This window comes from Debaryomyces fabryi (genome assembly GCF_001447935.2).
Source record: "Debaryomyces fabryi strain CBS 789 chromosome Unknown contig00132, whole genome shotgun sequence".
NCBI lineage: Eukaryota > Fungi > Ascomycota > Pichiomycetes > Serinales > Debaryomycetaceae > Debaryomyces > Debaryomyces fabryi.
Window position 1 is genome coordinate 14,920 of NW_015385558.1, and position 14,703 is coordinate 29,622.

Genomic DNA, 14,703 nt, shown 5'->3' on the forward strand with positions numbered 1-14,703 from the left:
AAACAATTTGCGTTTAGCTTTCATTCATCTTTTTCGATGCTCACATACCTGAGATCTTCATCACAAAGCTATATCCTTGTCACCCACTCCTAATTAGAGAATTACGAGTTACATTATGTTACGGTATATATCGAACAATCCTATAATAAGAAGAAGCGTACGACATTCTTTCAGACTTTCATCATTATTGCCGTTAAGAAATATACATAATACAAGCATTGATTATAAAACTACAGAAAATGTATCTCAGCTTTCAGTTGATGACTTTTTACTAAATGAGAGTTCATCTACTCAGTATGAGCCCAATGTATCAGACAAAGAGAAAATTGCTTCGACAGAAACGTTCATTCTGCAACTTAATTCGAATACTAAGATTAAAGCGATAGAAATTCACATTGAACATTTAATTGAAGTCAAAGATTTCAAGTCAATATGGCTAATTTCTAAACTTATGAAAGATTTCAATATACCCCCATCGTATAAATTGTATATTTTACTATTAAAAGTTTGCAAATTGACAAATAAGCCTGAATCCACAAGCCTTGCAACAAGGTTGTATTACGAAGCGATGAAACTACATGAATCAAAGAAACAAGGATACAAGTTAACACAAGATATCCATAATGGTTTAGCATATTTTTTACTCGGATCTTTTCAATGCTGCCAAGACTTCACAGAATTGATAACTTTGAAAATGTTATGGGAAAATTACATTATAACTAACGTTGATAAGCCGATATATGAATTGTTGTATCACTCAGCATACATTAATACATTTCTCAATACATCTCAAACTCAAGCCGCTATTTATCATTTTGAAAAAGCCTTCAAAGAACTAACTCAAGTAGATGTGGTGGAAAACTATCATCAATTCACTAAATACGATGTGCTTCTAACTCTACCAACAATTCGCATCCTTGATATCATGGCATCTAATAAGGATTTTCAAAAATTACAAGAGTGGCTTCTAATAGTTAATGATGAACAGCATTACAAGCTAACTGATGAGAGTGATGATTGCAAAATAATTCTTAATGACTATAATTGGCTCAAATATCTCAATGTTGGTCTTTTAAACAATAATTACGACTTGGTTAAAACCGTGTACGATAATTTTATTATGAGTGGATATGACGAAGGAATATCTACAGAAGATGTTCTCTTTAGAAAAGATCCCACAATATCTTCAGCTTATGGGAATGTAATTTTGAATTCCGTTAATGACAAGACAATATTTCAAATTCTCCATACATTTGCGATAAACGGCGATGTAAACCTGACCCTTGCCTTGATCGAATCACACTATATTCACAAAACAATGAAAGGTGAAAAGGCGTTAACAAAAGATCTATGTCTAAAGATAATTGAATCGTACTGCTATCATCCTGACTTACAGAATAATTGGAGTGAGGACGAAATAGGGTTATCAAAGAAACCTAATGACGAAAGTGTTAAAAGAGTATTGGATGTATTGAACGGGTTTGTCATGAAGTTTGATTCAGATAAAGATAATAGTATTAGTTATCGGGATATCACGGATGCCATGTCTTTTAAATTTTTAAATTATAAGGTCTACGATAAAAATATTAGAAAAGCTAAACACAAAGAACTTGAAATATCTGAGAAGATAAGAAATCCTGAAGACATTGATAAGATTCCAGGTTTGCCAAGAAAGATTTCCAATAGAAATATAGAGAGTTCTTTTCAAGGAAATGTATTAGCTAATCTTGAAACATTGTCAGGCTTCATCTTGGACCACCTAGAATATTTGCGTGAAAAGAGTTATTCTGACTCAACAATAATTTTATTCATCAATTGCATCTTAAATCATACCAATTTGTATCAAAACTTTTCAGGAACTGTGAAAGCATTATCAACCATATGTAAAATGTTTCCAAACTCGGTCTCTGATTACCTAAATGATGATCTGATGAATATCATACTTAATTCATTAGCAAACTCTAATTCAGCCAAAATATCATCACTAATTTTATTTAAATACTTGCATAACAAAAAAAGGGTAACTCACAACCACTATAGGTGTTTTATATCTGCAATATTGAGAGGAGATTTTCACGACTGTTTACAATTTTTTCTTTATAATTACTTATTAGATTATGGTGGTGTAATAGACTCAAGGATTCAACAAATGCTTCAAGATTTACCCTCAGATATTACCCATTCTAGTGCAAGTACTTCGTCTTTGTTAACATTCATTACAGACAAAGCTAAAATTAAATTAAGTGATAAAAGCTTGAATTATCAAGTAATTTCGCCCGAGGAAGTAGATCAGTTTTGGAAACTTAACAAAATCCGACATGAGGAACCATTTGTTGGAGACAAAAACATCCCACATTTTAAAAGAGTTTATAATCATTATTTTGATGTACGGGATGCCAATTATTTGACCTATATATTTCAATTGCCAGCTTATGATAAGATCTCACTACAGTAAATTTATAGAATTCTCTTATTATATGCTATGTATCATAAACGTAAATATACCTAGTCTGCTTGGACTGCTTGTTGTAATTCATCGGCATTAATATCAATTACCTTAGCTTTCATTCTATTTAATCCGCTATTCCACCTTGACTTCATACTTTCTATCAAACTCTTGTCAGCTTCATCATCGAAAAAATCATTATACCTTTTTCTAGACTGCAATCCAAGTATAGAGTCATTCCCTCCGAATGTATTATTGAATGTGGGCGAAAAGCTTTCATTATATGAGGAGCCTAACATAGTTGAATCCACGGCCATACGCATAATGTTACCTGCATGACATGCTAAATGATCATAGTCAGATGTCATTTCCATACTTTCTTCATCCGCATTATCATGTCTTATAGCAGTTGTTTTCTCTGTCACGGATTTTATAGGCAAATTGAGAAATTCAGCTTTGTCCATCTTGAAGGCTTTCAGTTTAGCAAGAAGAATGTTTGGTTTTTTACCTGATGCCTCGCCCATGTCTGAAACAGGCGTAGATTGAAGAAGATTTGTCGTATTCTTTTTCTTTGATGAGGCAGAGGAGGAAAAGAAAATGGTCTTATTAGGTATTGGGGTCTTATAAATAGATGAAGGTTGCGCCTGGGTAGCATTAGTTTCACTAGCATTTTCTTCGATTGTTTGTCTTGACCTTTTAATACCTCTATTCTTTTGTCCCAAATCGTTATCTTGTTTTATATTATGACTATCTTTCGAGACGTTATTAGGACTCCTAGAAAAAGTAAGTTCCAATTGATAATGCTTCAAGTATTCTTGGTTCTTTGCTAATAATTCATAGAGAGGGCTATCATTCACCCCATCGTTGGATTCTTTCGCATCAAAACACTTTGAGATGGGATTTCTTGAGTAATAAGGCTCTTTTACCTTTGGTAATCCTTCTAACTTTAAATTTTTATTTAAAAGAACATCTCTTGGTAAGTGGCTGGCAAATTCTAGATCAGATTCATCTATAGAGGGAAAGTTGTATCCAAGATTTACGGATGTATGAACATTAAATTTTACCGACATATCTTATTATTGGTTTATACTCAAATGATTTATGATAAAGAAAAAAATTAAAAGTAGTGAGAGGTCAATTGCAATTGTATATATAAAGATAAGTAGTTCCTTTGATCCCAATGTTAACCATACAAGTCAAATTATTCCCTTTTACAGAATACTAATTGTTTTTATTTACCTTTATCCTAAAGCGGTATCAATATTCGCAGCATTTTACAATTGCGACTTTTATTTATAAATGTCTCGTTTATGTCGCAATTCAATGTCGTACGTACTTTTCAATGGACGACATTTAAATTCAAAAATCAATAATTTAAAGCCACATGATTGGTGGAATTCGTAGATTTGGTATACTTCTATTTAAGAATTATAATTATACTGAAAATACATGTAGTATCTGTACGGAGATTCATATTGAAAATTTATATATACAAGTTGTAATTGGCACTTGTTGAGGTTAAAAATGAAACTTATGTACATGAAAACGTGTCAGTCAAAATTGAATAAATATTGTAGACACTATTTCTATGATAGAGTACTATTAACTTACCATACTCTTCAGTAAGCAATAATGACTCCGTATGCAAAAGGTGGGACTCTCTTAGATACCTATAAAGATATCAAAAAGAAGTTCATGCAAACTATTCGTGGTAGGCACATAGGAGACTGTTTTCTAGTCCATTATCTGGGCCTACTATAAGGCAAGAATTTACATGCAGTTGAAAGGATATAGCTGAATCCTTAACTTGAATCTATTTTTTCCTTGACATCATTCGATTTTTTAATGATTCTTTCATCGATTACCGAATCGTTCCCATGGACTGCATCTATTGGGCAAGGAAGAAGGGAATTGGCTCCAACCATTAATACACATATAGCAAATGTTGAACTAAATAATGAATTAGTCATTCTATTTCTCTGTGTGGCCTTAATTGCTGAAAACATAGCTTATTGATGTATTTATTATGCGTTGAAGGGTTGTTCAAAAAGGTAGTATATGCGTTGAATATAATAGAAAGACAGTATTTCGTCTGATACACCAATTATCCCAATAAGATGTGGTAAATTGTAAACACTAGTAAGTGAATGTAAATATGTTTCTTCGACAGAGAAATTCATGTATTTTTTTCAATCGAATATTAGCTCACGTGAATACTCGTATATTGGCCAATCAGACTGTCCGCTTATAGCATTTCCTGGGTTTGGGGGTCTATTGAATGATTGAAAGATACTACTACAAGTTGTTTAGTCGCATATCATCTACAGGCTTCCTATAAGTATATTACGATGCATTAGATAGAATAAGTTATTTAAGCATATGAATCTATTATTTTAGTTCATATTGTATATGACTAAAATTCCTTTAAAATGAACCATGTTGCAAATCACGTGGTAACGTAACCATAGATCATATAAAGATCATACAAGAGTCAAAGGATGTATGTATTACAGTATCTTCTCATCTAAAAACGTCTAAATTAGTTTGCTTACTGGCTGCCTTGTTTAAAACTTTTGATCATGTATTAGGAGGTATAGGAAATAACAGAAATAATAATCTGTAGAATGATATGTGGTCAGTAGATCAGAAGCTTATTTGTAAATAGAGAATAGGACATCGGTATATACGACCACGAAACAAATATGTCGTTTTTCTCCGGAGAATTTGAGATCATCTTCAAGAGTGATAGCCATTTCACTTCATCTCGGCCCTATATTAAAAACATTATTAAAAATTTTGAAGGACAAGAGTGCAAGAAGACATAAAATGTGAAAGTATACAAATCAAAATATTCTAGTAAGCATAGTTGTAGTTACATATATAGCATGTCTATTGCACGCAATAAGTAAATCAAATTTAACTATTGTAATGCTTGGGTGTCTTATATAAAATATTTAAACCCACTATATGTACAGGATTATTTAATGAACTTTAATTGAATTTCAAGTAGCTTTCGGTTCATGAAAGCTAGGAAAGGCATATTCATTATACGATTGAGATCGAATGCTAATGGAATTAATTTGTTAGCAATTAGTAATCATTTTATCAAAAATTGTCATGGAGTTACCTTGAAATGAAGAAATTGCCAGCTCAACTTATTGGTATACTTTATTAAGCATGTCACCTTTTATAATTTCAAATCCAGGGTTGAATTTTCTCTCAGCCGCCAACTCTTCTTTTGTCTTGGGTTTGTCGACTAATTCTATTTTGACTAATTCTTTGACAGCGCTAATTCTATGAGCAGTAGAGGGTGATACTTTTTGATAAATAATTTGGTTTATCCTCTTTAAGCCCAAGGCTTCAATATTTTTACGGATTCTTGGATGACATCCAATGGTTGACCTCGTCTGAGTTATCTTGTAGAACATATTCTTAGCAGCATTTGCGGTAGACATCTTTGATGGTAGAACTAGTTAAGTCTTCTCGGTACCTCTAATGTTCAATGGAAAATTTTGATTCCCGGTCGCGACTTTTTTTTGGGACATTTTTATCAAATGTCGCAATATATGAGATCAATATCAAGTATATAAGCTTAGAGTATATATAACATATAATGATTCTGTCAAAATCAATGAGATGTATGCTTAATTATGGATGATGTATTTGAACAAGTATTAGTTAAAAAAAGTGATGAACTTCATTCTCGTATACGATCGTTAATTGAAGATTTAAGGAATGTCATTCACGATAATGACTTCAATAATCCAGCCAAAATCAAATATTCAAGGGAAATCTTTTCTAGTTTACATTTACTGGTTAGCGAATTTGAATCATCTCCCAAACTTTTAGATCTCAATTTAGCGGTCTATATAGAATCGTTAGCTGACTCGTATTTGTCGCTATATTCATGTGAAGTTGACAATGATGTTAACAAACATTTAGAATATGGGATAGCTGGGATTATATATGACTTTTCTAAAATAAGGGGATTCAAATTCATCACTAACTTTTTTTCAAGTGATGTTTATTCAATTCCCAAACTATTAGAATTGACTGAAAATACAAGCTTAAATGAAAATGAAATATTTTTGATCTTAATATGGCTTTCTAACCTAGTTCTTGTTCCATTCCCTCTTACCTTAATTGAAGAAGATTTACCAAATAGGTTGCTTACATTTGGTTTGGGTTGTCTTGAAAAGCATTCTAATGCGTCTAAAAACCAATCAGTTGCACTGATTTTAATATCCAGACTCATTTCAAGACAGGACTTAATACATGATGGTATGCTTGATTTCTATTTTAAAGATAAGGTTGTACCTATCTGGAGCTCATTGTCATATAACAGCGGCTCAATCAAATTGGGACACACGATGGTGATAAATAAGTTAATGAAGAGATGCTCATTTGAAGTTATGCGTAGATATTTGGATACTATCCATAAAGAAGTCATTTTAGTTGATTTGGTAAATCTACGTACACAAGAAGAGTCTTCTATGAACGAATTGAATAACCTTAATATTTTGTATATCATTAAGATATTGAACAAACTAACCAAATTTTATTTGCATCTGCCTGAATCTGGGAAATTCTTGCAGACTTCTAACATAGTGAATATTTTGCTTCATGATGTAATGGGCATAATGTTAGATAGATTTGATACTAACTTAAGATATGCAATGGCAAAGAATTTGAGTAATATATGTTCCCAGCTATCAGTGCAAGCAATGAATTACCAGGAACAATTAGTTACGTATCTTATAGAACAATTAGAAATCCCTGACATTGAAATTCCCTATTCCCCATATGAAAAATCAATTAGTGGTTCAAACCGATTTCAAGCCGATTTAACGATTAATTCCGATAGCATTTCTATATCAAAGTACCATACCATTTTGTTATTCTTCGCCTATGTATCGCTCAAGAAATCGTTACCATATCATTTAATTCTGCTGATATTGAGCATTGTGCATAAAACTCTATTTATTCAGCAAAAGCGAGTAACATCTGTTTTGGGAACTCAAGTACGGGATTCTTCGTGTTTTATCGTATGGTCACTATGTAGGATGATAAAAATAGATACGTTCATTGCATTGAAGAGAGAGAATCAGAATATGATGGAAATTATCTTATATGACTTGATGAAGGTTGCAATTTTTGATTTTGATCTTACAATACGAAGATGTAGCGTGGCAGTGATCCAGGAATTTGTTGGGAGATTTGGTAATAACTTATTCGGGCCTAAATTTAGCTCTGGAGAGAAAACGGGTCTGTTTATAATAAAGTTAGTTGAAATATTTAATAACCAATCTCTAGGCTCTTTAAATCTGTCATACTCGATGATTCATGAGCTTATTCGTATCGGATATAAACCAGATATTTTTATTTCTTGCTTATTAAATAACATACAAGACGATGATAACAGCTTTGATGTGAAAAGGTTGAATTCTTATCATTTGGCTAAGATTTACAAAGACGATATGTCCACCGATTTCGATTTTGACTTTTTAAAAGACTTTTATAGTACGAACTCTCTTCAAACATTATTGTCAACTCTCACCATAAGAATTTTAGAGTCAGGTAGCTCGCTATATGCCTTTTCCGAACTTGCAGCAATTTCGCCTACCACTTCGTACCGCTTTGTTTCTGAGGTAGCAAGTTACTTAGAGGAGAATTTCAAGTTTGATCATCATCATGACACGAATGAAAAAGCAGAAGGATACATAAAGTGGATAAATTGTTGTATGATAATTAATTTTCCAAGGATCAGCTTTAATGCGGTATGGAGAGAAATATTTAGTATAGTGAAAACTAAGTATTCTTTTGGTATAGCAGAAGAGTTTAAGAAATTCTTTAACCTTCTTTCTGAAAGAAATGAGATAATCTCATTTGATTTGACAGGTTTAGCTCGTATGGTTGAAAATAACAACTTTATTGTTGCACAATCTTTGTTTTATTATCGAAATTTTTCAAGCAACGATAAATTCTTTTTGATTAATTTAATTCAAGAGAAGGGAATCGACTGTGATACCAGGTCGATCATGATTGAAAGCTTGAGTGAAAACTTGGAAAAATGGGATCTTGACTTCTCTAATTTGTCAATATTAATCAACATGTTAGATGATTATACTATAACGAATCAAGGAGATGTTGGCTCGAAGGTAAGACTTTCCACGATAAACTTAATAAGAAATAATGTATCAATATTTATTCATAAAATGGATGAGATTGAAGTCAAACTATTGAGAATTTCAGGAGAATTAATAGACAAGCTAAGAATTGAATCCACCAAACTAATTAGCATGATAAAAATGAAGCCATTTCTGGATATCGACAACAGCAACAACTACAAGTTCTTGTTTGAATACTACAGAAATGAGGTATTAGTAAATAAGGACCAATCTAAACATACGGCTGAGCTATCGATTAACTTTTGGCGAGGAATTGTATTCAGCTTAGGTGCATTGACTATGACCACCTCGATCACTAATGAGGCTTTCCTCCAACTACTTGCATTCTTAGAATCCTTAAATGAAGAGGATTATGATTTTGTATTTAAGGAATTTCTAAAATTATTAAGAATACCGACTGGAAGGCCAGTAAACACTTTGAGTACTAGAGAGCTTAAGGTTTATATGATGACACTCAACGTAATTGTAAAATTATTTGAATCTAACACAGTGTTTCCGCTTAACTTTGATTATCAGCTATTATATGTAAGATGTTATAACTTGCATATCAACACATCGAATGTCTTGAGAATAGGTATAATATTAAAGATTTTCCAATACTTAGGAACGTTACAATCGCAAACCGAAGTAAAACTCAAAGCTCAAACAAGGGTATGCTGGTTATGCTGTCACCATCCTCTTGAACGAGTTAGAAGCATGGGTAGCGAGACGCTTTTCGAAATTCTTAATGAAATATCCCCCAACAATGATTGTATATCCATGTTAGACTCCGTGGATTGGAAAGATTCACCTACAAATTTAAAAAAATATTTCAAATACTTCAAGCAAACAATTACAACCCTATAGATACTATATATATTTACAGATAACTAATAATGTAATGCCCAGTTATATTAGAATACAAACTATAGATTCATACACATTGAATTCTTATTTGTCTGTAGCCTAGCTACTTGTTAACATTGATTGAAAATATAGTCCGACTCCGAATGTAATCGAACATATGTAAAATCACGTGTGGTAATTTTGCTACTGACAATATGGAATGGAAGAATACATATTTATTGAATATGATAGCTAAAATAGACTTATATATCAATTGTGTACTATAGAAGTTATTAATAAATAGTTGCATTTTTAGCACCATTTTAGGATGATTTTTACTAAGTATTGACCACTCAAGTAATGTACGTTAATTATGAGTACATCTCCATTTATTAAGATTCGTTCTTAATTTGTATTCCTATTTCGTTTGGATTTCTTAAAATTCTTGTTCAACTCCCCTATTGATAATCAGTATCCCTGACATGATTATAAATGGTTCTTACATTGATTTGTTTAAGAATCATTATTTTACTCTGGTGGTGACACAAAACCAGCATGTGTTCCAATTCTTACTATGCAACCCATTACAATCCCACAATCAAATTATCCGACGATTGGTGGAATGTTTCATCGGTGATATGACGATGGTGAGTTTTACTATGGTCCAATTCCTTCCCTGTATTTGTTACTGTAGTCTCAAGATTTGCATCGTCCATAGGTTGATTAACAGCTTCACTTTCATATGAATTCTTGCATTCAGTGCTTTCAGTGCTTTCTGAATTTTTGGAGCTAGTGTTAAAATAATCAGCAAATTTTGTAAAAGGCATTCTAATTTCGTGGGTTTGTATCGAAAAATACTTGTAAATATTTTTATAAAACGATATAAAGGTCTTTTATGGATCAATTTATATTGTTTCTTGAATCTGGAAAATGCGGGGACTATATTTTAATATTCTGATTATCGATTATTGTGACAGCATTAGATTTGTAAGGCTCGGTATCTCTAGGCTATATTTGCTTGCTTACCAATGCGTGATACAATATACCGTTAGTTTCTTAATTTGAGAGAGCTTTTAGGTGCGGCAATATGATATATACGCAGTCCACGTTACTAAGAGGTCACTTGGTATTTAGCGATAACCAAGAGGCTGAGGAATATCTGATATATAATCATGTTTACTTTATTACGTAAGCAATAGAGTTCTTAGATTATTGCAAAAATGATTAGGGTTAAAGCATTATGAAAGGTAATGTAATGGATACATATATATTTTCATATTTAGATACTATTGTACAGATATATTAGTGGGTGTTGTTATCAACCGTACCGGATGGTGCCACATGCTGATTTGTAGGACTTGCAGAATTTGCATTGTACTGCCAAGAAGAAGAATTGGACTGATTATTATTCTTACGGGGATGTTTCATGTTGATTAAATCGTTAACTGCGAGTCTTTCTTTCTTTACGAGATCGTTCAGTCGATCATCTTTCAGTCCTATTACTGAAGGAGTGCGCGAGTTGATTGTATAGGGAGGACTGGTAGAAGTATGAATAGGAAAGGTATCTTCGCCTAATAGGAAATCGAATTTGGACATGGACGGAATCTTTTGCATTCCGGGAGTGTTATAGGATGAATTTGAATTGGTAGATGAGGCTGAAGTATAGAAGTTATTGTCAGTAGATAACTTATTTATAGACTTAGGTCTTGGTGCATTTTCTATGGTAGAAGCCTCTGAACCAGATACAGTACTTTTATTTCTGCCATCAATACTCTCCATCAACGATGGCAAACTTTGGCGGTGTATAGATCTTTCTGGGTTTGAAATTTCAACATTTGGTTGATTGTTATTCGATGCTAAGACTTGAATCTTATATTTAATAAATTTCAATATTTTTAAGTATTTCAAGTCCTCATCCATATCTTCGTCATCCCAGTCGATATCAAACCCATTATGGTGCGTTGCATCTTCATCCATATCTTCATCATCACTCTCATCATTATTTCTTGGTTCTGTTAAAATCTCATCCTTAAGCTCATCGTTAATTAACTTCAAGAAAAGTTCATCTTCTTTGTTCTTCTTTACTGGCTTGTGCCTATTGTTAGTCTCGTAATTAATAAATATTTTAACAAACAAATCAATGCTCTTGTTCAATAGATTAATTATTTCAGGAGCTATGACACCTTTCTTCTTGGCAATTTTAAGTTGGCAAATCAATAAGTATAACATCTGTAAAATAATAGACTTTTTCAAATTAATTATAGTCATTGACAACCCATTCAACATATAATTGAACAAAGAAGGCGGAACTTGCTTAACTTTTCTGTCTCGTTGATCAAGTGGAAATTGCGAACTAGTTCTCCTTCTCTTCACAGAAAAATCATTGATAACAAAGCCATCGTCATCAACATCTAATCCTAAACTATCCATAATTATATTATTATTGCTTTTCGTTTTCACTTCCCCAGAGCTATTTTCCCATGTTTCCATAGATTGCCCAATGTGCTCAAATACCAATAAAAAGTATGCTAAAACTTCAGATGAAATATTTGCTATCTTCATATAATAAGTATTTGTTAATTCTTTATCAATAACAAAATTCAAATAATTCATCGACCGAATCAATAGATAATGGAAATTTAATTGTATTTTAATTAATTGAGATGCAGTGTAAATATCTGGTAAGCCCGTATTCAAATAATTCATTATTCCTTCTTGAGTTATACCAGAAGAATTTTTGATATTAGATACTGACAATTTCTGATATAGATTGTTAGTTGTCACGTCTGATATTATTGGCAATTTTAAATATTGGTGTAATGGTTTCAAATCTATCTTCTTATCCTTTAATGAATATCTCCAATTGGATAAATTCTTATCAATGGTTAAAAATTGAGTGAAATTGTAGTTCAAATTTCCATCATTTCCATCACCGTCGTCATCATTTAAAATCCAATCCAAATGTTTGGGATTCTTCTTCTGTGATTGTTGGTGGTTCTGATTACTACCATTTTTTAAATATTGATAATAATTAGGTGAAAAGGATGAAGGTATAATAATGTTCACCAAATTTAAAAATTCTGTACTAGGCTTTAGTAACACTTCGAATAGGTCATCCAATCCATCCTCTTTCGTCTCAAGCAACAGGCTTAGTTTTTCTGGAGTTAATTCGAAATACCTTTCAATAGTAACAGGGTTGATAACTGTGGTATTCAAACTTGGTTTAAATCCAAACTTTAGATTGAAACATTTTAATAATACTTTGAAAACCCAAAACATTTTTACTCTATTTCTCTTCTGTTGCAAGTTTAACGTCAAATCATTAAAGAATAAATTTTTAGAATTTAAATTTATCCCCAAAATACCAATAAATGAATTAACTAAAGATGATAGCACTAACGATTTCTCTTTGTTGTTTGTTAATAATGAATAGTATAAAAATAATAAATAAGTTTGCAATTGAGGAATTGAAACATGAAATACATTAAAATATGGCAAAAAGTCATACAATGATCTTATCATTGACGCGTTGGATTTTCTGTCTTCCTTTAAGTTGTTGCTATTAGAAAATTTAGGTTCAACATGATTCAACAATAAGTTTAAATTGATAGTTGGATCGTTCATCATTAACATAGCATAAATTTGAACAACAATCATTAAATATTCACTCACAACATGATAATCATTATTCAGAATATTAAAGCCATTAATAGTTGCATCATCGTACGTGAACATGAATGGATACATTGTATGGAATTCGTCATAGGATTTCATGAACTGCTTTATATCAAAAATTGGTATGAAGACATTATAGTTGAGAAAGAAGTGTAAGATCTGGTTATCAAGTTCTTTCTTGCTGCTTATTATTTTCTTAAAGTTATTAATTAACTTGATGAATAAATCATAAATATCCATGGGTAGTTGACTATTCGTTAAGTTAGACATTTCTCCGGGAATTCCATCATGTTGAGAATTGTTAGCTGTCAATGGATTATATGGAACATCGAGATCCCTGTTTTGAAACTGGTTATACATGGCATAAGATGGGTGGTATAAATAGGAATTAGGGTCATTTAACAAGAAGTTGTGTGAATTAGTAATTTTTAAAAAAGGCAAATTCAAGTTTATCAATAAATGATTGAATTGTGATTCAAAATTCAAATTATCATTACCAATAATAATACCTTTATTGTCCAAATTAAAAATCTGATCAATCGGGTTATTAATTTGAATTGCATTATTTTGATTTTTTGTAGCCGTACGGTCATCATTTTCATTGTTTGCCTTAACATCATCAGCTTCCCGTTGTCTACGCATGAATGTACCACCATTACTTTCTTTCTGTTTCTCATTTGTTTCCTCGTCTTCCTCGTTTTCTCCATATTTGAGTCTTAATTGTCTGTTTTGCTCTTCTAACTCACGTAACTTTTTCTCCAAGTTTTCAGTATAGCCCTTGGGAAATGCTCTTCTCGTCAATTTATCACTCGTTTTGCAATCAAATCCTATCTTCGAACAATTATGGCATGGAGTTAGCCCGTCACATTTTATCTTCTTGATCCTACATCTGTCACACGCTTGAGATACTCTAACACCGGATGTAGTTTTTATTAACTTCAAATTAGCCACCTCTTTATCCTTTTTTGTTTTGGGCTTCTGCGTATCTGATTCTTCAGACATTGAAAGTGACATTATCTAGCTAATCATCAAATAGCTCTTTATTAATCGCTTCCTTTAAAATAAATATATACAAAACCTCTAAACAGCTAAAGATCGGTCCACAGGAAGAGAATCTACCCCAGGATAGAATCACCTCGGCGAAAAGGAAAATCGGTCACAAAACCAGATTCTCAGCAAATGTTACTGTTTACAATTAATACGACCTGGATTTTAGCACGGCTTAATTTCGCAATATACTCACATAGAAGAAAGATTGCTTTTCACTAGCTAATTAAATTTACTTATATAATTGCAATATGTGGTTTATAGCATAATAATTTGCCTAATATATATGCAACATCGACAGGAATAAGTTTCATTTGGGCAAGCGATTCGGCAGAACGGGCTCAGTGATACGTGAGCACCCGAAGGTGTCTTCGCTGTTAGCTGTGTAAGACATACGTGTGTCTTGTGATTGTGAACCCCGCAATTTTTGTGTTAGCTAAAAAGCTGTGGGTATCCCGCATATAGTTAACCCAAATAAAATACTCAACAGATGAGCAGCCTGGCTAGCTCAATCGGTAGAGC

At 32.2% G+C, this 14,703-nt stretch overlaps 6 protein-coding genes across 6 annotated transcripts; 2 read left to right on the forward strand and 4 right to left on the reverse strand.

Moving 5' to 3' along the window:
* Positions 1 to 115: 115 nt before the first annotated feature.
* On the forward strand, positions 116 to 2,455 carry AC631_04644 (uncharacterized protein; the record flags this gene model as incomplete). The annotated part of the gene is made up of 1 exon (XM_015613473.1): positions 116 to 2,455. One exon carries the CDS (start codon positions 116 to 118, stop codon positions 2,453 to 2,455), a length of 2,340 nt encoding a protein of 779 aa, XP_015465700.1.
* Positions 2,456 to 2,505: 50 nt separating this feature from the next.
* Positions 2,506 to 3,516, reverse strand: AC631_04645 (uncharacterized protein; the record flags this gene model as incomplete). The annotated part of the gene is made up of 1 exon (XM_015613474.1): positions 2,506 to 3,516. One exon carries the CDS (start codon positions 3,514 to 3,516, stop codon positions 2,506 to 2,508), a length of 1,011 nt encoding a protein of 336 aa, XP_015465701.1.
* Positions 3,517 to 5,601: 2,085 nt separating this feature from the next.
* Positions 5,602 to 5,901, reverse strand: MRPL33 (mitochondrial 54S ribosomal protein uL30m; the record flags this gene model as incomplete). Its single annotated transcript, XM_015613475.1, has 1 exon — positions 5,602 to 5,901. One exon carries the CDS (start codon positions 5,899 to 5,901, stop codon positions 5,602 to 5,604), a length of 300 nt encoding a protein of 99 aa, XP_015465702.1.
* Positions 5,902 to 6,096: 195 nt separating this feature from the next.
* On the forward strand, positions 6,097 to 9,480 carry AC631_04647 (uncharacterized protein; the record flags this gene model as incomplete). The annotated part of the gene is made up of 1 exon (XM_015613476.1): positions 6,097 to 9,480. One exon carries the CDS (start codon positions 6,097 to 6,099, stop codon positions 9,478 to 9,480), a length of 3,384 nt encoding a protein of 1,127 aa, XP_015465703.1.
* A 563-nt stretch (positions 9,481 to 10,043) lies between these two features.
* AC631_04648 (uncharacterized protein) lies at positions 10,044 to 10,286 on the reverse strand (the record flags this gene model as incomplete). The annotated part of the gene is made up of 1 exon (XM_015613477.1): positions 10,044 to 10,286. One exon carries the CDS (start codon positions 10,284 to 10,286, stop codon positions 10,044 to 10,046), a length of 243 nt encoding a protein of 80 aa, XP_015465704.1.
* A 475-nt stretch (positions 10,287 to 10,761) lies between these two features.
* Positions 10,762 to 14,148, reverse strand: ZCF16 (Zcf16p; the record flags this gene model as incomplete). The annotated part of the gene is made up of 1 exon (XM_015613478.1): positions 10,762 to 14,148. The coding sequence occupies one exon, from the start codon at positions 14,146 to 14,148 to the stop codon at positions 10,762 to 10,764; it is 3,387 nt and encodes a 1,128-aa protein (XP_015465705.1).
* Between the last annotated feature and the right edge of the window lie 555 nt (positions 14,149 to 14,703).